Source organism: Scedosporium apiospermum (genome assembly GCF_000732125.1).
Source record: "Scedosporium apiospermum strain IHEM 14462 chromosome Unknown SEQ_SAPIO_0077, whole genome shotgun sequence".
Classification (NCBI taxonomy): domain Eukaryota; kingdom Fungi; phylum Ascomycota; class Sordariomycetes; order Microascales; family Microascaceae; genus Scedosporium; species Scedosporium apiospermum.
In genome coordinates this window covers 272,589-300,040 of record NW_015971778.1, presented here as the reverse complement: position 1 = coordinate 300,040, position 27,452 = coordinate 272,589, and the positions used below count along the sequence as shown (strand labels likewise).

Below are 27,452 nucleotides of genomic sequence, written 5' to 3'. Positions count from 1 at the left end.
GCCTCACACAACTTCGATACCATGTTCCCTTATGCCACGAAAGGTTCAAAGAAGCCCCGGGCCCCGTTAAATTAAGCTAGCCTTACTGCAGGAAGGAGCTGTTGATGCCCACTGGAGGAAGAAGTGTAAGGTCCGTGTGTAAGCGCGCCAGAAACAAAGGATGAGACGTAGGATTGGCGACAAGTTTGGGGCCCTCAACGTAGGACGTTATCTTGATTCACTCCATCTAAGAGCAAGACGCGACGCGCTCTCTCATCTACCTCCAGTGACCCGGAATCATTCCATTGAAAACACCTATAAAGGACATATCCTCTTCCGCGCGCCACCCACAATCTACTTCCACTCAACCACATCAACAAACCCATCAAAAAGAGTAACTCTTCATCAACAAAAAAGAGAACTCTTCGTCACCATTCATCATCATTCATCAGAAGCCTATCGGCATAGTACAGAACTCCTTGGTAAATACTTCTTATGACAGTCTTTTGAGCCGTAAACCAATACTAATATCAAAAGTCAAACAGCACAACGGAAGTGCGATCTAGGGTGACCATGGCCGACACCGCCGATAACCAAGCGACCGGCAACACCGAGACGGAATCGAACCAGAGAATGCCTCATGGAGAGAGTGCCTTACCACCCGCTGATCATCCCATATGGGGTGAGGCGCAATTGATGGATGGCATTTCCCTAAAAGGGAAATCTTATGTCTTCAATGAACGGGCCAGGGCTCTCAGACGGCCCGCGAACGTTTACGGGCACAACGGAATCCAGGTCAGTCCTAAGTGATAGTCTCCCGTCATGCCTATTGCGGTTACATTTGTTTTTATGTCGCTCGGCAAAGCCTTCAACCATCAAAGGTAGACTGACCTCGGGGCTTGTGTTTATAGGTTGGGGCCTGGTACCCTTTCTACGTTAACGCCCTACTAAATGGGGCCCATGGACACCCTGTCAAGGGAATCTTTGGGACGCACCAGGGAGTAATATCTCTGGTTTTATCGAACGCTTATTCTGGTGAGGATGGGTACGATGCCGACGACGGAGACGTGATTCGGTACGTCGAGATGGGCGCACACAAGGTCACGCCCTTGACGCAGAACGCTCATGACAGGGCGAGGGAGAACCTTTCCCTCTCTGCCTCCTACGAGTATGGAAATCCGATTCGAGTTTTGCGTTCATACAAGGCGGGAGGCCCATGGGCGCCCTCCGTAGGCCTGAGATACGACGGCCTATACAAGATCGTTGGTGTAAGGGGGTATGTTAACGAAAAAGAAGGAAAATATTTCCAGTACCGTCTGGAACGTGTGGCCGCCCAAACACCCCTCAACGATTTAGCCACCATCCCTTCAGAAGACCAGGTGGCATCCTATCGGCAAATCAAGGCCGGGTATTGACTATGAAGGAAGCGTGATTACCGGCTTTAGGAAGGTAGGGATCGGAGGCGGTTTTGGGCCAGCCATAGGGGAAGTGGTTACATAGAGGTACCTGGCCTCCGGCTTTATTACCCGTTTACCTTTTAAGATTTAGAGCTTGTGTATTGATATCAGCGGTCACGGTCTTATTAAGACGGAAAATATCCGCCCTGTGGATGGTAAACCACGGCGAGGCGCAACTATCTGTTTCGGGGCGAGCCTAATTGATGGCCGTGTAGGGCTAGGCCCGAGGGAATTCTCTGCTGAAACTATATGATAATTCGTGTGATGGAGCGGCGGATCGTGCTCGCAGGGTGTTGGGAAGCCCCGAGCGTCGAGTAACTCGTTCATTTATACTTCTCAGCCTGTCTTTTCGACGGCTATGCATTTACTCATGAGACGCACGTGATGTGAAGAACATAGATCGCGTTGCCGAAGGCGTTACTCTTGGAGCTGCTTGGTCCTGGCAGACCCGGCCACGGTTACGGGAGAACCCAGCCATGATCGATACACAGCCCCTTCTCCGACGCTGACTTCAACTATCGCACACAATCTCGAGAATACTCAACCTGCAGTATTCGACGGGATTTCAGCTTTCGCGGCGCACGCTGTTCACATGAGCGGGTTACAATACGGGACCCTCAGATCCAGCTCTTCGAAAAACGCTGCATCTAGCTTGGTGATCATTAGTTGCTCTTAGTGACATCGTAAATACGCAGCTGCGAGGTTTTCAATATCCCAAGAAGCGTTTCGGGATGCCAGTCAGAGGCAGTCAGAACCGTACTACAGGGATAAAAAAAAAGTTTCGGAGATCGCATTTTTCTCGCCGATTTAGTTGCTTGTTTTTGCATTTGTGAAAAAGGCGTTCCTTCCAATGTGCGGATGCTCCGAGTGCATTTGTACCAGAGGTGCCGGGTGGGGCCAGGAGTGGGGTCCGGACCGGACTAATCGGGTCTTATCTTGCCCCGCTTTCTTTATCGCCGATAAATGAAACAGCCGATCCTGGGAGAATATTAGCCCGAAGCTTCCCGGATTGTTTTTCAGATTGAAGCCAGACTTAAGAACGGGCCGAGTTCGATATTATCCTTAAATAAGATGTCGGTGGCGATCTTGTATTTAATTGTGGGATGTTGGTCGACTTCAGCTATGATGCACGACCGAATGATGGCGTTCCTTACAATGGCTAATACGGCAGAAAATAACACATATAAATCGTATCCAGTAACTGATAACAATGAACCGGTCTTGAGGTTCTGGTGGATCCCTACAGTTCACCTCCTCTTCCTCTTACAATACACAATACAAGTGTTCTTCTGCCCATGCGCATTTAGGATCCATGAATTTATATGGTGGCGCTCCCGGCTTCCAGATTAGGCATGGTGGCCACTTCAATGAAGATCCGCGGAGGGAATGAGGGGACGAGTACCCAGCTTTCCCATGTCGATGCAAGTTCTATTAGTAAAATCTGCAAAGGTTATTATGATCTAGCCATGAGGTACTAAATGAACTCGTCTCCCGGACAGGCACGCGAACCACCGAGCAGGCCGGGCCATCACCGCATCACCGCGACGCTCCTCTTTGCCTATCACGATATGGAAGCCGGTTCTCCCCAGCAGCTGCGAAACCACTTTCGCGATCTCGACCGTATTGCGTCCGCCGCCAGCCCTCCCTCCTTTAGTATGCTCGCCCTATTTAAGGCATGGAAAATGGTTCGCTATGAGGTCAAGATGTCATCCCTACCCACCCGAAGGTCTTCCTCCACCCATGACGCTCCTGGGCCGCAGCTGGTGGTCTTGGATCCGCAGCTGGCTCTACGAGACATCACCTCTGGGTCTGCGACTCAAACGTTTAAAGTCGAGGTAGTATTGTCCATTTTCAAGGACAGGGAGAATCGCCCGACATCTATCATAACTCTCTAAAGGGCGTATTGGTTCATCATTATTGCATCTTCTTCTTTTATTCATTAACCTTTACCTAAGGTAGCCTTGAGACAAGTTTAGAAAGGGCCTAGGTGCTTCAGACCAGAGGTCCGCCCCCTGAGAAGGATCCGCCCCCCAATGGAGGATGGCTGCGTGCAAAACGAGGCCGGGCGGTTCCAGTGCATGCCTCCATACAGCGCAAGTGGCTGGCTCGGCTCTCTGTAGGTTTCTGGCGTAGCACCTCAGCGTAGAAGCCGGAAGTCATCCTCGTTCAACCTAGCGCACCAGAGCAGCAAATTTCGGCCGAATTCGTTCGGTCACGAACGATCCGACAGACACTCCTAGCGCGCTTGCATCAGCATCGGGTTAGCATCAATTGTTTGATGTCCAAATACGAGGTGAAACGAGAATGTTTCGGACGCTCCTTGTCCCGAAACAGGCCAGAATTTTCCTGGCGGGATTTCAGCACATTCCGTCGCAAGCGAATTCCGAATCCCGTCTCCAGCCAAAAAGCTCAAGTTTACGTAAGCCTAACTTTGACCGGTACGCGGCAACAGCCAAGCCGGAATGAGGATACGTTCCGGCCCTGAAGTCCGGACTTCCTCCCGGAGGAGTAGGTTCGTGGGCAATAATAAAGCTGGGGTGACGAACTCCTCATTTCCATCTCTATTCCCCTTGGACCTCCACATCATTTCCCCCCTTTTCTTTACCCATACCTACTCTTCCTGAATTGTTGAGACAGACCTTTTATATTATATTCCAAAACATTCAAAAAAGATGGGCTCCGGTTGCTGTTCCAAAGACAAGGATGGCTCTCGAGCTCTGGAGGGCATGAGAGACAGCAACGCCGTCCTTGGAGAATCTCCAGTCGGCGGTGGTTTGTGCTCTGAGGATGGCACTTGTTGCGATGATGATAGTTGCCATGACGATTGTGACGCTTCTCTCTCCTTCGATCTCCAATGATGCACCTCGAAGGATGAGGCCTGTGATGGTACGTCTTACCTGCCTGATACGACACCCTTTCTGGCATCTTTTGCTAACGATTGATATTTACATAGAAAACTGCGTTCTTGCCGTTGCTGCCTTCGAATGTGAGAAGGACTGCGATGATGACTCCGCTCACAATGGTTCGTGTCGTTTGTGTCGTTCGTGCCCTCCCTACAACATAGCAGACCGCGACGCTAATATCAAAAAATTTCGATAGAGGCGGTCGGTCATAAGCATGCCCATGGCAATGATGGCAAGCATCCTACATCTGCCTGTTCCGATCATATGAACAAGGCCTTTGAGAAATATGCTGCCTACCTCGAGAATGCTCGCTGCATCTGCCGAAGCATCCTAGACCGTGGCTTCAGTTCCACCTGCTGTGCCAGCCATAAGAAGGAAACTGTTCCGAACTCTGGTCCCAGTACCTCTGCTGACAAAGAGGGACATGGCCTGTCTAGTGCCCATGGGCTGCGTACCCGACGGCACCACCACCATCCCAAGTCAAGCGGCGTGAAGTACCGTGGCGCCCATCTCCACGGTATTGAAGCTCATAACCAGGACTGCATCTCGGCCGCCCATGGCCATGATGACCACGGAGACCACAGCGACCACGGTAGCCATGATGACCATCCTCACTGCTCTGGAAGTGACTGTGCTACCGCAGCACCCCCTTCCACATTTGCTAACAAGGACATGACATTGAGAAGGCTGAAGGCCTAGAGCTTGTCTCTCTTGTTTTAGACGGAATGACGTGCTCTGGCTGCGCTAACAAGGTCGAGCGCGCCCTGAAAGGTTCTCAAGGTGTGTCTCAAGGTGTGTCACACGTTCGCGTCAACTTTGTCATGGGAAATGCCTATTTTGCTGTCGACCCTCGAATCGGCAACGTCAACCAAATCATCCGAGATGTCGAGAAGAGCACGGGATTCGGCTGCGTTAAAAAGGCTGCCGGCGGCCAGACCATCGATGTTCTTTCCTCTGGTGCGTCGGCCAAGGCTCTTGCCAATATGGACATAGCTGGAGTTACACAAATTACTATCACCAACAAGAAGATGGTCCAAATCGCCTACGACCCAAACGTCATTGGAGCTCGCGCCATTGTGAAGAAGATCCGTTCGCTCACTGACGGCCTTGCCCCCCCCCCCCCCCCCCCCCCCCCCCCCCCCCCCCGGCTGCTGATCCAACCCTATCCATGGGAAAGAAACGTCTCTACGATGCTCTTGCAAAGACGGTCGCCGCAGCCGTGCTAACTATTCCGGTTCTTTTTCTTGCTTGGGGAAATACCGGCGTCTCTATAAAGACTAAGGCCATTATCTCTCTCGTCTTCGCCACCCTCGTGCAGCTCATTGCCGTCCCTGTCTTCTATCGCCCGGCAATAATGATTCTAGTTCGCGAGCGGACCCTAGAGATGGATATGCTCGTCACCATCAGCATCACCGCCGCTTACGCCTATTCCCTCGTCGCATTTGGGTTTCGCATGGCTGATAAACCCCTTGAAACGGCTGAATTCTTCGAGACAAGCACGTTGCTCATCACGCTCGTCCTGCTCGGTCGCTTGATATCTGCCGTGGCTCGCATTCGGGCCGTTGCCGCCGTCTCTCTGCGATCTTTGCAAGCTACTACTGCGACCATTATCGAGGATGGCGTAGAAAGGGAGATTGACACCCGCCTTCTCCAGTTTGGAGATCGGTTCACGGTGCAGCCTCACTCCCGTATTCCGACCGACGGCCGCATCACCAAAGGCGCAAGCGAAGTGGATGAATCCATGCTCACAGGCGAAAGTGTTCCCGTGTCCAAGAAGCCCGGAGATGTAATCATTGCTGGCACAATCAACGGTTCTCCCCCCCTCCAGGCACAGGTCACTCGTCTCCCCGGCAAGAACACTGTAACCGACATCGCTCAGCTCGTGGAAGAAGCGGCCGACTCTAAGCCTAAGATTCGAGACTTAGCCGATAGGGTAGCCGGATGGTTTGTCCCTGCCGTGGCGGTCATCGCCGTCATAGTCACAGTAATATGGATCGTTATTGGCCTCAAGGGTACGAAGCAGCCAGCGTTCAAGGCCGTGCCGGACGCTGTCACGTACGCTATCGCCGTGCTTGCCGTATCTTGTCCATGCGCCCTCGGTCTTGCCGTTCCGATGGTCCTTGTCGTGGCAGGTGGCATCGCCGCCCGCGGTGGTGTCGTGATTAAGTCTGCCGAGTGTACTGCCACAGCTCGCAAGGTCACGGATATCGTATTTGACAAAACGGGAACTTTGACAGATAGTAAGCTCGAGGTCGTCGCAGAAGAGTCCTTCGCGTCAAATTCCCGCGAAGCCGCCGCCATCGCCAAGGCCCTTGTCACCGGGAACAACCACCCCGTCTCACTCGCCGTCGCAAAGCATCTTGAAAAGAACGCTGTTAAGTTAAGCCCGCCCCCTTGAGCAACGTCCACTCCGTTCCTGGTGCCGGTGTTGAAGCAACGGACTCTGGTGGCGCGGTTTTCCGAGCAGGAAACCCGCAGTGGACCAATAGTGAATCTAACCCTACCGTGTCTGCTCAGCTATCGGCAGGCATGACTCTCCTCCTGGTAACCAGCAACTCAAATCCAGTGGCACTTTTTAGCCTTCGCACCTCTCTCCGCCCCGAAGCTGCCACCGTAGTGTCACCTCTCACGGCCCGTCGTATCGCCGTACATATCGTTTCGGGTGACCAAACACAGGCCGTTAATGCGATAGCCTCTCTAGTCGGAGCCCCCCCGGAGAACGTCGCAGCGCAGCGCACCCCCGCCCAGAAGCGCGACTACGTAGCCTCCCTCATGGCTCGTGGTAAGAACGTTCTTTTCTGCGGCGACGGCACAAACGACGCCGTCGCTGTCGCACAAGCCAACGTTGGCGTTCAGCTCAGCGGTGGCCAGGGTGAGGCCGTGTCCGCTAGTGACGTCACTCGCGGTGCCGCCGATGTCGTCCTCCTCTCTGGACTCAACGGCATCCCTTTCCTCCTTGACGTCAGCAAAGCTAGCTATCACAGGATTGTATTCAACTTCGTCTGGTCCGCCGTGTACAATGTCCTGGCTATCCTTCTGGCAGCGGGGGCCTTTGTCAACATCAGGATCCCTCCAGCGTACGCCGGCCTGGGCGAGACTGTCAGCGTTCTGCCTGTCATCTTCGCTGCAATGACTATGCTGGCTCTAAACTTTCGCTCCTAGGGTTAATTGTATTGCTTCATGTATAGCCTTTGGGGACTGGGCTCTAGGCAGAATTTGGAGCATTCTCGACGGAAATATTGATTCTTATCTGTGGAGATAACTCAATGTAACGCAAGATATGTGCACTAGTTGATTTTGAAAGGTTAGCTTCTCCTCCGGCGAGTATCCGGATTATAGCTGGTGAGCTTGGACGTCACAGCCTATTCATCTCAGGTAGAAAGAAAGTATTGACGATCTATATATATGGCCAATTTCTACTCTTCAGCCCGGGGGCCTGGGGGGAGAACAGCTCGCAAGTCGCATCTATGGAAGGCCACACGGCAGCCTCTTGATAAGGCCTAGGATAGAAGATATGTAACAGAATTGCCTTCCATGATGGGCGGAACGGCTGATCCCTGGACAGTAAAACCCCGAGGCCCCTCAACCATTTTCAGAACGAAGCTACGAATTAAGAACGGGTTGAGTTCGATATTACTCCCGAAGTAAGGCGTTCGATGGTGACCTTGCAATTAATCTTGGCTCTTGGCTCTGGTATCTGCGATAAGCTTGATTTTAGTCGTGAATGCGGACCGCATGTGTCAGGTAGCTAAGCATTTAAGACTCCAAAAATAAAAGGGGGTTTTTTAGATTCCCAAAGTTTTGGGGGGGGGGGATCGACTAGATGACCCAACCAACTAGGAATTCTTCTTGACAACCGCCCAGAAGGGGGTTACGACTGACTACATCCACCCCATGGACCCCGCCGCTGCCGACTTACTGAAAGAAAGGCCTGCCGCTGTCGAGGTGTCGACTTGGAGGAGCTTAGGTTCGGAAAGTTGCTATCTAGGTAGCACCAACCGAAGCAAAGACTACGAATACGATGCCCTTGAGAAAATGAGAAAAACGTCTCACCCCAAGGCCAACGACGGAGAGAGGAGATCGTTGGAAAATAGAATCATCAGGAGAGCGAGTGTAATACGTGTTGTATCAACATAGACGGGAGGTTCTCAAGACACGATTCCGCAGATTCTACTTGTTGAGGAGTTAAGCTAAGGAAGCTATCTTCGTTCGGTGCCTAAGTAGAGTCTGCGTTCGTCCAGCGCCTACCAACTTGATTATAAGATGCAGAGACGAACCGTCGCCCAAAAACACACCGGGCGCCTCAAAACAGAGATTGGTAGTATCTTAGTAAGGCTTACGAGCCCTATGATATAAATAGCTACCCTGAGAGATAACAGATCCTGAGACACAATATTGCATGGATGACGGCTTCTTTCTGTCGGGGCGGCTACTTACGGCTAGTCGACTTGGCTGAGACGCAACAGATATCGTTATGATGCTGTAACGTAGCGCCCCGTGGGCTGCCTTAAATAGCTTGCGCGTCTAGCAGCTATTATAATCTTCCGGCAAAGTAACAGGTATGCATGCACCCCGGTCCCGATTAGATGAACGGTGAAACCAGAGGGTGACACTCCAGTCCAATCTCCTTTTCCCTTCCGTCGTATTCACTCATACGCGTTTCACTCGATCCCGTCCCAGATCCCTACCAGCTGGTCTTCTCACCCTACAGTAAGTCAGACCCCCCCCTTGCTAACACCCCCCACTTTCTAACACCCCAAATTCCACACTACCATTTCATCCCAATCAACTTCAAACCTATATTCCTCTACCATTTCCAATCCAAACATCTTCATATTCTATATTCAGCTTTTTCAATTAAAAATAAAATAATATATAGAAGAAGACCTCTAGGATATACTTAATATCATCATAAACAAGATATCAAAGTCTAGGGCTACTAAAAAATAGGGTATTCTAAAACTAACTCTTATAAACTAAATAAATAATATAAATCTAAAAAAAGAAGCCTTTTCTAGCTTATAAAGACTTAGCACTTCCTAGAAAACCTACTTAATAGTATAAGTTCTAATTTAAAGAGCTTTAGGACTTCCTCTAACTTATATTTAAGTCTACTCTTTTACAAAAAGAATCTTTAAAGCTTAAGGAAATATATAACTACTTAAAAAAAAGTAGATAGAGGGTTTTTTAAAAAGAAACCTATCTATTAAGATTATAAGAAGGAAATCTATTAATTTTACCTATATTAATAATATTATAACTAAGATAATAAGGCCCTAGTTTTAATACCTCTAACTACTTAATATTAAAAATATTAAATAAGAAAATAGATAAAATATAAATAAAGTAAAAATAATAAAAAACTAAGTTAATAATAAACTTATTTTTAAAAGAGCTAGAAAGTATTTAATCTAAAAGAAATAGCTTAGTTCTTAACTATAGATATTATTTATAAAATATATCTTAATTACTAGTTAAACTCTTTTTTTATTAGTTATTTTTTAAAAAAAAATTAGTTTAATAATAATAATTTCTACTAAATTTAGCTTTTTTTAAAAATTAATATTTTATAGTAATTAATAATAAATAGATAATTAATAATATTATTCTAAAATAACTTAAAAAGATCTTTATCTTTTATATTAAGCTAGCTTATTACTAAAAAGCCTATTTTCTTATCTTAGATAGCTATAAAAGTTATATTATAGAAGAATTTATATATAAGTATTTTTAATATAATATCTATCTTCTTTTCTTACCCCTATATATATCTTATATTCTTTAATTATTAGATCTAATTATATTTAGCTTTTTAAAAATAATATATTAAAAAAAAGTTAATTTTCTAGTTTTAATTACTATTTTTATAATAGTAAGAAAAAGAAATTTACTTTCTTATTATTATAAAATTTAAAATAGTAAATTAATTAATAAAAATATTAAAAATAGGTTTATAATATCTAGACTTTATATCATAGCCAGATAGTAAGACCAGGCAGTTAGACCTAGTAGAAAAGGAAAAACTATAGAATAATAAGATTACAGAAAGATAGATCACCTATACTTATAATAATCTATAAGTAATCTAAATCAACTAGGATTATAGTAAACTAGAGTAATCCTAGGAAAAACTTAAAAGGAAATATCTATATAAACTACAGTCTCTACTATATATCTAGTTTATCTTTCAAGACTTTCTAGTAGTCAATTCAAATACAACTATACCCCTATACTTAAATATATACTTCTTACCTATATCTTATAAATACTACTTAACTACCTTACTCTACTACTAATAGATAATATCTTAATCTTATTACTAGTTATATCTACCTAATACTATTAATAAGCTAGTATTAGGATTATAATATATTAACTATTTCTATTTAGTAAGTAATCCTATTAAATAATACTAATATCTAGAAATTATAATATTTATAAAAAAAGAAAAAATTCCTTCTAAGTTAGATAACAAAATTAAGATATATAAAGTAACTAGACCTATTATAGAAATTAATAATAACTTTAATAAAGAAAATAAATATAATAAGGATATTAAGGAGATTTATAATATTATAAGCTAATAATAAAATAAGCTAAAAGATATTAAAGGCTTTATTATTTAATAATAAAATATTAATATTCAAATTAAATAATAAATTATTTAATTAAAGTAAATAATCTAGTAACTAAATACTAATATAATAATAAAGGGAAATATTATTCCTTTTATACCTATTATACTTATTATATCTAAGTTTAAGATTATTATATCTAAGAAATATAGAGGAAACTAATAAAAACTATAAGAGTTCCTAACCTAAATAAAAACCTTTTTATAATATTATAATAAATAGTTTTATATTAAAGCTAATAAAGTTACTATAGTAGCTTAGTATTTTATAAGCAATATATTTACTTAGTTTAAATTAACCTTTTAAGATTATTTAGAAAATAATAAGATTAAATAATAAATAAAAACTATTAAGGTCTTTAAAAACTATAAGATATTTAAAGAAGCTCTTAAAAAAGCTTTTAAGAAACTAGATAAATAATAAGCTATAATCTAATAACTTAAGAAGTTAAGCGAGAAAAAATTTATTACTAAATATATAACTAAGTTTAAATAGATTACTACTTACTTTAATTAGAAAGATAAGCTCTTAATAACTTATTTCTATAATAGACTTAAAGAAGATATTAAAAATAAACTCTATAAAAAAGAAAAACCTACTTAATTAAGTAAGTATATAGAAAAAGCTATTAAGATTAATAATAAGCTATATAAATAATAATAGTAAAAATATAGCTATATTATTATAATAAAAGCCTATAAGCTCTAGACCTCTACTAATAATAAGTAGAAAAAAAGTAATAGTAATATATTATAGGGAACTTACTTAGAATTTATAAAACTTAAAACTAATAATAAAGAAATTATTTTTAAGTTATTAGAAAATAAGATTAGTAAATATTACTTATATAATAAATATAGATATTAAATATAAAAATATTAAAATAAGAATAAGATATAGTTTTAAGATAAGGGAAAGAAAGACTAGAAACTTATATCTAAAAAGAAAACTTAATAATTTAAGATTAATATAGTTAACTATAAATCCTTATTATAAACTATATATTATAATAATAACTATACTATCTATTAAAGTAAAAAAGATAAAGCTAGATAATATTTTAAAAAATTATAAACTTTTAAAATAATAAAATAGGAAGAAATTACTAAAATCTTTAAAATTAAAAATTATATTAAAAAAATAATAAAAAACTTACTAAAGAAATATAAAACCCTAATACTAGAAAACTTATTTTATAAATACTATTATAATAAAGTATATTACTATTACTACTAAATATTATACTTACTATAATAACCCATATATAAATTAGAAATAAAAGAACTTATAAAATCTAAAAAAGAAATAATTTTATATATTAAATTTATTAAATAATTTAATATAATTAAATTTAAATTAAAAAGCTTAAAAAATAAAGTTCTAATATAAATATAAAAGAATATAATAAAACTACTAATAGGATACTAGTTTTATAATATTAAATAAGAAAACTATAAATAATAAATTTAATAATAAAGAAAATAATAATAGTATAAAATAATAGAAAAAGGAGAATAGGTATAATAAGAAAGTAAAGGGGGTACTAGTAAGAGGAATTTTATATAAGCTAAATAAAATATAGATATTAAAAGTAACCTAATCAATCTATAAAGATAAATTAATTAATTATACTAAATTTTTTAAGATTATAAACTCTAAACTAAATAATAAAAAAAAGAATTTTAATATCATAAGGTATATATTACTAAACTTATAAATAATTTATAATACTAAATTAATAACTTAAATAAATAAATTAACTTCTATAAAGCTAAACTTACTAAATTAGAAAAACTAACTAAGTCCTAAAAAAAAACTAAGTAGGTAAATTAAAAATAAGAAAAATAGTTAGCTAACCTATTAATTAGCTATTATATAGTATTTAAAAAAGAAGAAAAGAGAAAAATCCTCTAAAGAATTATTAAAAATTTAGAAGAAGAAATACTTTAGTAAATCCTAAAAATAACTAGGAGAAAACTAGATTTAAAATAACTTAAATAAGAAATAATATAATACCTACTAAATCTAGAAAATACTATAAAATAATAAACTTACTATCTATAAAACTTAAAGAATCTTAAACTAAGAAACTTAGTAAAATAAATCTAATAGATTATAAAAGAATTATAGATAGAAAGTAATAAGTAGCTAAACTTAGCCCAAGACCTAATTAATAGTAAAAAAGAAGTAGCTAAGTTAAGAAAGGAATTATAATTATAATATAAAAAAATAAGAAAACTATAATAACTACTAACTAACTTTTAGAGATAATAATATAGTAATATATTATTAGTTATTAAAGAAGTTACTTAAGTAATAAAACTAAGATCTTAAGAAAATATATAAGAAATAAATATTATAGAAAGATAATAGATCTATTATCTAAAAGTACTAGTTACTATAGTAAATTAAAAGCTTATAACTTTAGTAGATAGTAGAATATAAAGAAACTTTATTTTACTAATAATTATTAATAAATTAAAACTTTTATAAAATATAAAAGACTAGCTATATATTCTAAATATATATAATAAAATACTAGTTAAGTATAAAGATAGGGTTATAAATACTAAGATTATATACTTCTATATTATTATTACTAGGAAAATTAATAATATCTCTTTTAATATTACTAGGATAGTAAATTACCTTATTATATTAAAAATATTATAACTATAAATAAGAAACCTATAAATTAACTAAGTAATTAATTAGCTTACTTAGGATAAAACTAAGTAAAGCTTAGGAAATAACTTAGCTTCTAAGAAGTATTAACTAGAAAAGTTATCTTTAAGTAAACTAAAAGCTTTTAAAATAATAATCTATTTTAAAATACTTACTATAAAAGATTTAAATCACCTACTAAAAAAAAGAAAATATAAATAAATATATATAATAAAAGCTATTATAAACTTTAAGACTAAGCTAATAGTAGATAAAATACTATAGTATATACTAAAAGAATATTAAAAATATAGTAAAGTATTTACTAAAAAACTAGATATTAGACTATTAGAGTATAGCTAGTAAGACTATAAGATACCTTTAAAAAAAGATATATAATTAAAATTTATACCTATTTATAACTTTAATAAAATATAATTTTAAACTTTATAAAAATATATTAAAAAGATATTAGAAAAAGAATATATTAGATTATTAATATTACTAGTAGGATATTTTATCTTCTTTATATCTAAGAAGAATAGTAAATTATAGATATATATAGACTATTAATAACTTAATAATATTATTATTAAAAATTAATATCTATTATTCTTAATTTCTAAATTATAAAATAAGCTTTAAGAAACCTTATAGTTTATAATTCTAGATTTAAAAAGAATATATAATTTAATTTATATTAAGGAAGATAATAAATAGAAAATTACCTTTAAAATATATCTAAAGTATTTTAAATATTTAATTATACTTTTTAGATTTACTAATATTTTTATAAGTTTTTAGATAATAATTAATTATATTTTATAGGAATACTTAAATAATTTTATAGTTATTTACTTTAATAATATCCTTATCTACTTAAATATTTTAGAAGAATATAAAAAATATATATATAAAGTTTTCTAAAAATTATAAAAAGTAAACTTATTAATAAAACTATCTAAATATAAATTCTATAAATAATAAGTAGATTTCCTTAAATATATAATCTAGCTAGAAAAGATCTAAATATAAGAATCTAAGATTAAAGCTATCTTAAGATAGCTAGTACTAGTAAATATTATTAAAGTAAGAAGATTTTTTAGATTTCTTAACTTCTATTAAAGATTTCTAAGAAATTATAATACTAATATATAAGCTTTTATAAAACTTACTAAGAAAGATAACCTATTCTAATAAAGACCTAAAAAATAGGAAACTTTCTAAAAAGCTAAGTAAGCTATATATAAATAACCTATATTCTATTAAGTAGACCTCTTAAAACCCTTTAAACTAAAAATAGATATATTAGACTATAGCTTAAGAATATAGCTAGGTTAGTAAAATAAGAATAGTAAACTCTATCCTATAATATTTATATTAAAGAAACTTAGTAGACCTAAATTATATTATAGAATACTTAATAAGGAGCTAATAGCTATTATTAAAGTATTTAAGGAATAAAAGTATTATCTAGTAAATACTAAATACCCTATTATTATCTATTTAGATTATAAGAACCTTATAGGGTTTATTATAATTAAAAAACTTAACTAATAATAAATATATTAAACTAAAGAACTATTAGAATATAATTTCAAAATTATATATATTAAAGGAAAAGAGAATAGATAAGCTAATATACTTAGTTAATATTTTAACTACTTTTAGAAAGTACTAAGGGAAGTATAAATAATATTATATTATAATAAAAAAGGAAACTTATAGTAAATTATAATTAATTATTAAATAAAATAAAACCTAGAACTCCTTTAGAAAATTAAAGAAAAGTAAAAAAATTATAGGATATATTATTATAAGGATTTTTTAAACTATTCTAATATAAAAAAGAAAGATAGGCTATAATATAGAAATAGAAAAATAATAGTAACTAGTAGCCTTACTAGTTATATCTTTAAAAGAATATATAAATCTATACTATATAACTATCTAAATTTTAAAAAAACCCTTTAAATCTTTAGAAGAAATTACTAGATAGACTAAAGCCTTAAAAACCTTTAATTCCTTACTAATATATATAAACTATATATATAAAATAAACTATTATAGTATAAACCCTATAGGTTACTATAATTAATACTAGTACCTAAAATATTATAGTAGAAGATTATAATTAACTTTATTATTAAGCTACTACTATTAAAAGACTTTACTATAAAAGTTAAGTATAATAATATTATAATAGTAATAGACTAACTTATAAAGTATATTTACTTTATATCCTATAATAAAGTAATATAAGTACTTTAAATTAAAACTATATAACTAAGTAATAAATTAAACTATAAGAAATTAAGACTATTCCTAATTAAATAAAAAGTTTTAAAAATTAATTATAAACTAAAATTACTAAAAGGAATAAAAAGATATCTAATTTTCTATATAATACTACTTAAACTAGTATATAATAATATATCTATAGAAGAGTCTATAATAATTAAATCTAAAGAAGATATTTAAGATATTAAGAAAATTCTTAACTTAATAAATAATAATAATAAAAAAGTTAAATATCTAGTAAAGTAGAAAAATTTTAAATATAGTAAAAATACTTAAAAGCTTATTAAATATTTAATAAGGAGCTAGTAACTTCTTACTATATTCTACTAAAAAAACCTAGACTAACTAAAGGACCTAAATCTATAAAATTATCTTTTAAATTTAGTAAAGATTAGTTAATAAAATTAAAAACCTTAAAAAACTAAAGATCTTCTATTATATAAGACTTCTAGATAGAAAAATAGATACTATCCTTTTTATCTAAACTTTAAATCCCTCTCCTAAATATTTTAGAACTCTTTACCTTAATATTTTTCTTTATCTAATAGATATATATTAAGTAATTTACTACTATTAATAATTATATTTAAAAAATAAATAATACTTTCTCTACTTTAACTTCTTCCTTTTTTAGTTTTCTTTATTCTTATAGAAAATAGGTAATTAAAAGAGATAGTTAGTAACTAAGTAATATTAAAGAAATAAAAACTTATAAGTAGAAATTATAAAAACCCTATTATATAATCTACCCTACTATATATATTCTATATATTAAGAGAACTTTTTATTTATTATATATATTTTATTATTTTTAAAATAATATATATATAATATCTTAGTCTTAGTATTTAATAATTTAATTATATTAATTAAAATTAAATAATTATAGGAAGCTTTAAAATAAGATTTATAAGTATAATTAGATATAGTAATAAATATAACTAAAATATTTTAGTAGAATAAGGAAGAACTTATAAAATAAAAAATTAATAAATAGAAAATCTACTTATAGGTCTTTAGAAATAAAAACTAAGGGAGGGGAGGTATTATATTATAATTATATATAGCTAGATAAAATAGCTAGATAGTTATAATTAATAGAAAAAGGTAAACTATAAAAATATATTAAGTATTATAATCTTAATACTAGCTTATTAATAATATTAGGTAGATATAATTAGTAATAAGATTAAAGTAGTTATCTATTAGTAGTAAAGTAAAATAGTTAAGTAGTATTTATAAGATATAGGTAAAAAGTATATATTTAAGTATAAAAGTATAGTTATATTTAAATTAACTATTAGAAAGTTTTAGAAGATAAACTAGATATATAGTAGAATCTATAGTTTATATAGATATTTCCCTTTTAAGCTCTTTTCTAGGATTAATGTTCCTTTAGTATTAGTTTTAATGAGGACTAACTATGTTCCTTTATTGGTCCTGCCCTGGACTGCTAGGACTGCCCTGTTAGTTTTGTTAGTCCTAATTCTATTGGTCTATGACCTCCTATAGTTTATCCTTTTCTGCTATGCCTGACTGCCTTGGGCCTTCAAAACAGCTAGCCCGTGACACCCTACGGTAGCTTTTGTCTAAGACTACCTCTTTTAGAAGTGCTCGCTTCTTATCGGACCTAAGGGTAGTATATCAAATCATCTTTCTTACTACTATCAACCCGGAGTTAAGAGCTTCCAGACACCAAGGTTCCTCTCTAGTCAACGGTAGTATGATGCGGCAGGCGGACAGCTGTTTCCTGGGGATCCCGATACTATTGGCTGTCCCTACGCTTTGTGCTTGTCATTATCTAGACTAATAAACAATATCTTTATACTGTATCTATATAGATGCCACACCGACATTTACTTAGACGTTGGAGGAGATAGGAGGAATTACCTAAGCAGGCTACCTTGGAAACAATAGGCCCAATGGTGCGAATTAGGTGAGAATGGGTGAGCTTTGCCATAGCCACCGCCGACAACTTCGGGCAAAGTTAAGGGAAGGAAATGTTCACAGGAAGCAAGGTCACCTTCGGGATGTGGATGTAATAGTGTCCTTGCCGAGTCAGGAAAGAATATCTGACAGGAGCTGGGGGTGTATAGCCTCCTCTTCCCAGGGTATTTAAGCGACAGACCTGTGGGACTGGCTCTCGTACTGAATCTACTTGAATTTGTAGAAATTGGTTCACTCGAGGCGGATATTACATCGACGTGATAATGGTACACAATCAGCCGCTGTTGTGAGGGTTGCGATCCGGCCATTTCCACAAAATCGCGCAGAATCTCCGAATCTCTGAATTTCGAAACCCCTAACTCTGGTACGAGGCTGTCGAAGAATTAAGCCTTTCCAACAAACGACTTTCTGAAATCAACTCGGATCCGAACGATTTGCCATTGCCAGCCTCCAATTTCTCCCCATGATCCTATTATTTCCTTCGCGCTATCCTCCGGAAGCCGAAGCCCGCTGACCGCACCTTGCACGTCGACCACTATGAGATGAATTGGTCAAATCTCCCAGCACCATGACTTGTCAGTGCTGGAGAATGCCGTTCAACTAAGAGCAAACGGCCCGAGTCAGGGGAGAGCAAGCCAGATAGCAACGGCGGAATCCAACACAGACCCAACGCCGAGGGATAGCTTTTCCACTGCAGTCCATTAAACTGAGTCTCCCAATGGCCTGGAGAACAATCACCCGTTCAGCTACTTTTGCGTCTCGTCGATTGGATAGCTGAGCCAGAAAGGGTTCTAGATAGTCATCTTACTGAGCCCCCCGCTCAGTATCTCGGCCCCTTCTCTAATGCCTGGGCCAACTTTGCTGCGATTGCCCCTGAATGCCACCAATGGATACGGAGTGTCAAGCTCCCCAGCACCGCTGTGAATCCTACGGGTCTCATCCATCTAGATTTCGTAAAATTAGAGGGCGAAAGCCCCCTAGCTGGTCGAGACCCTCAGGACGATCCTCACCAAACATCCAGGTCCACTGAGGGCCTCCTAGCCTCCATGTTGGCTTGCCTAGTGGATCCCCGCACATCGTGTCTAGTGATAGGGCCAAACTCGGGTTTCGTGGCGTTAACGCACCAGGTGAGTTTTACCATTGGAGGATGGCAATCCGACCCACCGAACTTCAAAATTACGGCCTGTGTTGATGGGTATCTCAAATCAAGACGTTCGCATTCGCGTGACAACCCACTATTGATTGTTTTCAAAGTCAAGGCAGACCCCAAGCCGGCCTTTACCGCGGATAACCTTGAATAGGTGCGGAGGTAGGAGACCGCTGGGATTGCTGCCCTGGCGTCTGCCAACAAAATTGGGGAATATTGCCCACAAAGTGCCTCATTCCGACGCTATCCCTGCTTCACAGATTCTCATATCGGCAACTCCCGATGAATTCTATATCAGTATCGCTGAGATACCTCGTGGATGGCTGCACTATGTCTGCCATGGCAGCGGCGAAGTGTGCCCTATGGAAGGGAAGTTGGATCCCCAGAATGACATGATGACCGTGCAAGAGTATGGTCCTGTATAATGGCGTAACCGGGCGCATCTTGAGAGTTTTGGTTTCATTGTGGCAGCTTTGGCCGCAAACCAACTCGAAAATGAAGATTAGGCAGGACGAGCTCGGCTTTCCCTCCTGGTGGGAGAGCGCTCCGCCCAGGTACCCTGCCGAAACGAGAATGAAGCTAAAGGGAAGGGAATAGGAACTAAAAATGAAAAAGGAAAAAAAAAAAAAAAAAAGCCCCCATGTAACCAAACCCCAAGACCTATTCTTAAAATTTCTCGGTGTATATGGAGGGTCATCTGCCTTTTGATGACGAAGGCCGGCCGCTCTCTCTTGTCAAGCCCTCTTAACTTTTCAAGGAGTCCAGACTCTAATTGGTGTGACCATAGAGGAGAGTAATAAATATCAATTCTCTCTTTGAACAATCTACTCACAACTTCTCTCTGAAACGTCCAGGCAAATTAAACCTCTCTACTAAAACCCTTGTCTTTCAACAGAATATCCAAAGAGAGCTCTCCCGTCCTCCGAAGCACATCTTGCATATCCTTCTTTCCCATCACAGCTGGCTTCGCGAGAATAGTACGGACGATCTCATCTCGGAGCTTTCTATCTCCGTCCAGCGACATTGTGTATACCTTCTCTGCCACTTCGAGGAATTCAGAGCTTTCAACTGCTCGGGGTGCGGCCTCTTCAAATTTCGTCCCGGCAAGAACCTTTAGCCCAGGGACACTATACTTGACGGCGAGGTTGTAGACATTGGCGTGGACGAGAAGATTAGTCTCGAGGATTTCTTCTGCAACGGGTCCTGGCTTCGGGATATCCCAAATCGGCGAGCTCTTCTTTTTCTCCGGGCAGCTTGTAGTGGCCAACAGATCCTCCACTACCTGCACCACCTCTGCAGGTGCCGCCTCTGCTTCCTTCTCTAATTCTGGCTCCGGCTCCGGCGCCGGCTGAAGTTCAGGCTCCGTGTCCCAGATCTTCTCCTTCTTCTTCTTCTTCTCCTTCTTCTCCTTCTTCTTCTTCTTCGAAGTCGTGGTCAACCAATCCCACTCTTCCACCTGCGGTGGCTCTTCCTCTCGTGCCAGCTCAGGCTCGGGCTCAGGCTCAGGCGGTGGCGGTGGTGCTGGCGCTGGCTCAAACTCGGGTTCAAGGCCCCAAATCGATGCCTTCTTCTCCTTCGTCGTCTTCTTGCTCGCGGCGGACCACGCATCCTCCATCTCCTCCAACTCTTTCTTTGGTTGCGGCGGCTCTGGCTCCGGATCTGGCTCGAACCCGCCCCGAATCGAAGGTTTCCTTTTCTTGCTTCCCCAAAAGGACCATGGATCCACCACTTCTTCAGGCTCTCTCTCTGCTGCAGGCTCAGAGTCGAACGGCGGCTTTTCGACGGCAAATTCCAGGGCAGGCTCCTCTAAAACCTTGACAGACGCGTCTGAAACCTTGCCCATTTTCGAAGTTTTGACCTTCTTAACCTTCTTAACCTTTTTCTCCTTTTTCGTGGTAATAATATGTGTCTCCGCCAGCAACGGGGTTTTTAGCTCAATGGCCTCCCCGATTGCTTCCGTATTCGCTACGACATCCCGGGGAGCCCCCTCCTCTCCTTCCATTTGGATGGACTCTTTCTTCATTCTTCTACCACCCCATCCATTCTCAGCCACCTCCTCTGATTTTGTCTCGAACTCCAGCCTCTCTTCCTTACTCTGCCCTACATCTCCTGGGCTCAGAAAGGCTACCTCCTCCGTCCCATTTTCATACCACAATACCTTATCACTAGTGGGACTAAGTTCAACGCTCCCTCGCGTTTCAAACCCAACGGGATTCTCAGAGATTCTTCTTGCCACATCATTTATTTCTTCCCGTGTGACATGTGGATAGTTTAGATGATAAAAGTAGTGGACCATGAGTCGAACGGCGATGGGGTCATCGTGAATCAGGCTGATTCTGCTCTGCAAAGCCAACGTTAGCTACAACAATTGTCAAGTGGCTTCTAAATAGTAGATGGTCTGCGAGTCCTCACACTCTTCCCCCATCCCTTCCGAGGTATTGGCAGCGAACACCTCGGAAGGACTATGCATTTGTGGACATTGTACGTCTGGTCCTGGCCCACTATGGTGAGATCCGAATATTCTGAGGACTCGTAGAGCCTAATTCACCTCAAGGTTAGTGGAGTGAGTTGGAAGTCAAGCGAGATATCATACCTGGATAGTAAGCTTCGCAACTCTACGTCAGGTTCCATCAGATTGGCGAGTGCTGAAACTGCATGCGTGTGAATGAAAAGGATGATCGGAGGAGAGCTAGGGCGGCGGCTCAAGGTTCTCTTAACATTATGGAACGCGCCACCTCATTCCCCCGCTCGTCCAGTCTTTGCTTTTACCTTTAGCAAGTTTCTTGCGCGTTGGCCTGCCGTAGCTAAGTGCGAAGATTATGCAGACACACCACCCTATCTTGGGCAATTATGTGAAGCTCTCCTGCATACGTTCTAATGCCATTCAAGCTCGGCGGTCCACAGCCTATCATTTCTGTGGCACACCAGCCTCATCTCGATGCACAATGCACAGCTGCCTGACTGTCATCTGAGGTGGAGGTCTCGTAATGCGGGTGGTCTTTTATGTGACCACCTCTACATCCGCTTTCATTGGGTGGTTTCTCTTGCAGGAGGACATCAGACGATTTCGTTAGGTTGGAGGAGGTTTTGCCTTTAAGGTCAAACTCGACCACCCGAGGCGGAGTCACCACACTGGCGATATATTTGGACCAGAAGCTGAAATCGCCAAAGTAAATAGAATGAGAAATGGCCAGAAAAACGAAGGGCAACAAATATCCTTCACCTTGACCAATGCTACCTACAGAGCATTGTTGTCCATCATGCCCCGATTCATCCTCTATACTCTTTATGCAATAAAGCATTAATGGATATATTAGTCAGCCGCATCAGCGAGCCAACAATTTGCAACTCCATCCTCACACTTCACCAAATTTCTCTGCAAATCAATCCTTCAGGCACGATGGGAGCATGTCTAATTTTCTATTACTTCTCGAGCGCACCGCCAGCGCTCTCGTACTCGGCTGTCTGTATGCCGGTGCTCCTCTTCTGGTCGGGCATTGCCTTCATCGGCTCTACTTGCACCCTCTTGCCCGGATCCCAGGCCCACGACTGGCGGCACTGACCAATTTTTAGTACGCATACCACGCCCGAAATGGCCGGATGCGTGAGTTGGGCAAGACTCTGCATCAACGGTATGGGCCTGTCGTGAGGATTGGGCCAAATGAGGTTTGGTTTGATTCGGTAGAGGCCTTCAAATGTATTTACAGTACGCCATTGTGCTCCTTTGCAACGTCTGCGTGTGCTTCGATCCACTTACACAAATCACACAGGCCCAGGAAGTAACTTTGAAAAATCGGATTTCTACCGTGAGGCACTCCACCTCGAGTCCGAGATATGAATAAGCTTCTAACATAGCCTCTCCAGTGGCAACCGCCTTGACCAGACCGCAGGTGAACCGGTACCTGGAACCCAGTTTCCCCGATAGTTTGGACCTGCTCTCTGAGCGTGACCTCAAGCGGTATCGCATGCAGAGGCGCCTGATAGGTCCACTATATAACATCACCAATCTGAAGCGCTACGAGGCAGCCATCGACGGCGTAATCGACAAGAGCATTGCCCAGATTCGGTCGCTAGGCAGCGCCCCAGTCGACCTCAAGGAATGGATGCACATTATCACTGTCGAATGTCTCGGTGCAGTAGTCCTCTCCTGGTCACCTGGTCTGTTGAAACAGAAGTCGGATGGTGGCTCCGGTGCTCATAGTTATCTCGGATGGAGGAAGAAAAGCGTTTTCGGGCTCTTTCCACTTATCGTCCTTCTCGAATGCCTTTGGAAATCGGTTGGGAGAGCGTTTGCTGTCTGCTGGGGGATTACCTACCAGGCGCCTAAGAACTTCAAGCCCTTCTTCACAGTGAGTCGAAAAATTCCATTACTTCAAGCTTCCACTAAGATATAATCATATAGGGAGTTCACAGACAAACAAAACGAAGACTAGCACGCGTCGCGAAAGGCGAATCTGCGAGGACTCATCAGGATCTCTTGGCCGATCTCATCAGCCTTCATGAGTCGCGACCTGAATTTAACGAAGAGTATCTGAAGCGAATGGCGGTTACCAATTTTGGAGCAGGACACGAAACCATGACATCCACCTTGACTTCGGTCATTTCAATGGTCTGCTCAAATCCCGATAGCCTGCGCCGTGTTGTCGAGGAGATCAGAAGCGCGGAAAACCCTCGACGGTACGACGCCAGAACCGACCTCACCTACGTTCAAGCAAGCATAAAAGAGGCTCAACGCCTGTTCCCCGTCATCGGCATGTCTCTCCCACGCAAGGTCCCCGTGCAGGGTCTCAATGTCCACGGTTATTACTTTCCTCCGGGGACGACGGTTGGCTGTTGTCCGACTTCCCTGCACAGAAACGCGGATATCTTCGGCCCAGATGCCGACGAGTTTCTCCCCATGCGCTGGCTGGAAAGGGATAACATCAGGGACATGGAAAAATATAATTTGATCTATGGAGGCGGTTCGCGGACATGCCCCGGAAGGCAGCTCGCCGAGCTAGTAGTCACCAAGGTCATCGTGGCTCTCTTTAACGAGTTCGACATTAGAGTAGACGTTCCTCAAGAGGATAAGATGCCCGTTTATTTCATGGCCATGATGAGCGGCGTCAAAGCCAACTTTTCCCCGAAGCAGGCCTCCTAAATCTTAAAGCCATAGTTCCAATAAAAAGAAATTAAAAAAAAAATAACTAATTAATTGCAGGCCCTCCCCTCCCTACCCGTAGGGTTGCGCCTCCCGATTGGACCACCGGGGCCCTGGGCCACCAGATGGGGATCTCCATTGGCCGGGATATTTCTTTATTCGATCCCTGGCAACCGAGCAGCCGCTGTCCTTAAAGGAACTTGGACGTGGTAGGACTCGAACCCAAGCCCTCCCGGCGGGGAGGCAACGGCTACTGTGGCCAGCCGACTGCGTCAGCTGGCTTCGGTGACATTTCACTGCCGTATTCTATCTTATATCGCGGGGAAATTTTGGGATCTGGGCAAGGAAGGAGCGAGTCTCTCGGTGAGGAGGCGGGTTGAGGAAGGGCCGAGGGGACTGGTTGGCCATAACCAAACCTCATTTCGTGCTATCGAGCATGTTGGTAGCCTGTTATCATCATCAACTATCATTCTAATGACAGAGTCACTATTTCTTTTGCCTCAAGTTCCCGTCGAGCCCTGTTCCAGGTCAAGATTCGAGACAGTATCACTCACAGGTGCGAACTCGGTAAGCCTGTCCGGACGACATGGCTTCCACGAGACCTCATCGACGTAAGATTTACAGAGGTAAAGCCCTTCTGTAACGCCGTTGTGTCGATATTCACAGCCCCTAGTCGTCCCGTTGAAGCATTATACGCACTTATAGGGACCCCCAATGCTATTCCAAGCGTAGGATATAGGCTGTGACCAAGAGTTAGATGGCGCAAGAGCAAAGACAGTCAAGTCTGCCGGCGTCTTGCCCAAAATCGACGGTGCTCTAGTATTAGATGACGAACATGTAGAATGAGACACGAAATTCAACTTATTCACTGAGCATGGGTCATTACCGCATCCAATTGCGGTTGCTTCAAGCCGGTAGCCGCGATCGTCGCCTAGCCTTCGCATAAGGTGAGGTGGTAGGTGGCTTCACATCTAGAAGGCCTTATATCATTTAGGACCAAGGTTCCTGGGGCCGAACTCGTTCTTGAATTCTTGGGTATATTTCTCTGCACACCCGCTCTTTAGAATACGGCATAAAAATATCACGTTGCTTTACGCGTTCCAATTGCCTTTGACGGCTCATCTAACTCCTCCCAGGACAGGCAGAGAAAAGTAGTCAAATCTACCTCAGGTCAACTAGGCAACACTTCATAATGCCGTACATTAATTAATCAAGTTTTAGGCCGCCTAAGCCCCAAAAATAGGACTCCTCCTGTGATGAACCCAACAATAGGCTGCTATTGTTAAGGCCCCAGGCTGAGATCCATCGCAAAACAACTCAGCCACGCTCCGAAGAGGATGGGACTGACTCTACTAGACGGAGTATTAATGGTGCACACACCTGACGAGCGGCATAACAGAAGAACGTGACCAGTGTATGGATTGCCCTATACATTAATGTTATATTGTGGCTTCGTATCGCCTCGAATTGCAGAGAGTGAGGCCTCCAACAGAGTGCTACAGCGTAAGAAGTCTATTTATTGTCTCGCAGCAGCCTAAATCGCTCCCGAAGAGGCTCCAAAAAGGATTCACAGGTGCTTGCCGGACTCCGTATTTCATCATGGACGGGTTCAATGGCCAGTCGCCGCATCGACCACTGTCAGAGTCCGATCCAAAGCAAATTCGGCTCGTCAAACTCTTTCCGGGGAAGTTCGAGGACACCATCCGATGCGAGCTCGAACATGTTTCTCTGAGCTCAAATCCCACTTTTGCAGCGCTGTCGTATACCTGGGGAGATCCGGGCAATACTAGTCCGATTGTACTGAACGGTCAGGACTATCATGTCACCAGGAACTTGGAGTTTTTCTTACGGCACATGCAATCAATCCTGAATGAGATAGCAAATGCCCGCCCCAAGGACTCGCCACCTGTCAACCAGGCTACTCTCCACCTACTTTTCGAGAGTTTTTATCGGTGTGTCGAGGATGAACCAGCCGTAAGATCGTTCATCCTAACCAACTTTCTGAGGGATATCCAAAATGGGGAGCTTGGATCAGACTTCCTCACTCCAGAGACCCGGGAGACGACTCACCAAATTTTGGATGATGGAAACTCTCCGGATCTTCAAATACCCGACTCGAGCCAAATGTATCTCAGTATTTGGATTGATGCTCTATGCATAAACCAACAGAATATCGCGGAGCGCAATTGGCAAGTTGCCTTGATGGGGGATATCTATAAATCAACTCGCTTGGTTTACGTTTGGGCCGGAAGCAAGGAGACCGAACCTGATGTCAACGCCAGTGACGCCTTTTCAGTCGTTGATGACCTCACAAGTCACTGGGGGCAAATTCTCGAGTCGACCTCGGACGAATCCCCAACGGAGAGCATGGTGCGTTATCTATGCAGTCCCGAGTTTCTCCGGTCGAATAATGAAGCCATTCAGAACCTGTCTAGATTTCTTCGAATACCGTGGTTCTCTCGCGCCTGGATTCTACAAGAAGTTGTGCTGCCAACATCGCGCCGCCGGATTCAGTTATGGTTTGGGTTTCGCTCCATCAATTTCAACACTTTCATATTTATTTCACCGTTATGCTGTGAGGTGCTCTCGAAATTCCGTCCATTCAGCTTGACCAATACCATGCACAGCATCCAGTATGGCGAACGCGTACTGCGCGCCCGACTGCTTTATTCGACGTTCCTGGGCGATGATGGGGCCAACAAACCTGGTCCATGTAGCCGCGAGATTGCGGTCCGACTTCTTCGCCTTCTGACCGTTGCATGCCCAGGCGTCAACCTTACGGATCCCCGAGATATGATATATTCTCTGCTCGGCATGCTGGCTACAAACCATCTTCCGAACGAGCTTCAACCGAATTATGCACTATCAGCGTCTTCCATCTACCACATGACATCAGCTTTCTTGCTCTCAGCTCTAGGCTCCGAAGCTCTAGATTTTTTCCTGTCGTCGAGAGAGAGGATGGCAAATGTACCAAGTTGGGTACCTAACTTCGTGAGGATGCCTCCAGTCGCAATGCCAAAGACCACGAACGATCGTCAAGACGTTGCAGTTTCCTCCGACTTGACCGGTCTCGAACTACGAATTGTCGTCGTTCAGCACATCGTCTCAGTTGCCATCCCGAGTATACCAGGTAGTACTTATAATTTCGAGCTCCACGAAAGCGTGTCTGTCCTCGTACCCACTCTAGGTAAAGTGTTTGCGGCTTTTGAACATCAAGTTCTCTCTGAATTAGAGAACGGGTCTGGCATAGCCCCGCAGCACTGCGCAAACACTTGGTCG

At 40.8% G+C, this 27,452-nt stretch overlaps 3 protein-coding genes and 2 pseudogenes across 3 annotated transcripts; 4 read left to right on the top strand and 1 right to left on the bottom strand.

The window, feature by feature from the left end:
- Window positions 1-552: 552 nt before the first annotated feature.
- On the top strand, window positions 553-1,394 carry SAPIO_CDS1747 (uncharacterized protein; the record flags this gene model as incomplete). Its single annotated transcript, XM_016784944.1, has 2 exons — window positions 553-774; window positions 891-1,394. The coding sequence occupies 2 exons, from the start codon at window positions 553-555 to the stop codon at window positions 1,392-1,394; spliced, it is 726 nt and encodes a 241-aa protein (XP_016645241.1).
- Window positions 1,395-2,914: 1,520 nt separating this feature from the next.
- On the top strand, window positions 2,915-3,331 carry SAPIO_CDS1746 (annotated as a pseudogene; the record flags this gene model as incomplete).
- Window positions 3,332-4,108: 777 nt separating this feature from the next.
- On the top strand, window positions 4,109-7,501 carry SAPIO_CDS1745 (uncharacterized protein; the record flags this gene model as incomplete). The annotated part of the gene is made up of 6 exons (XM_016784943.1): window positions 4,109-4,208; window positions 4,390-4,458; window positions 4,536-4,964; window positions 5,060-5,394; window positions 5,616-6,579; window positions 6,720-7,501. The coding sequence occupies 6 exons, from the start codon at window positions 4,109-4,111 to the stop codon at window positions 7,499-7,501; spliced, it is 2,679 nt and encodes an 892-aa protein (XP_016645240.1).
- Window positions 7,502-19,892: 12,391 nt separating this feature from the next.
- Window positions 19,893-21,056, bottom strand: SAPIO_CDS1744 (annotated as a pseudogene; the record flags this gene model as incomplete).
- A 1,569-nt stretch (window positions 21,057-22,625) lies between these two features.
- SAPIO_CDS1743 (uncharacterized protein) lies at window positions 22,626-24,173 on the top strand (the record flags this gene model as incomplete). Its single annotated transcript, XM_016784942.1, has 3 exons — window positions 22,626-22,665; window positions 22,898-23,382; window positions 23,436-24,173. 3 exons carry the CDS (start codon window positions 22,626-22,628, stop codon window positions 24,171-24,173), a joined length of 1,263 nt encoding a protein of 420 aa, XP_016645239.1.
- Window positions 24,174-27,452: the final 3,279 nt, after the last annotated feature.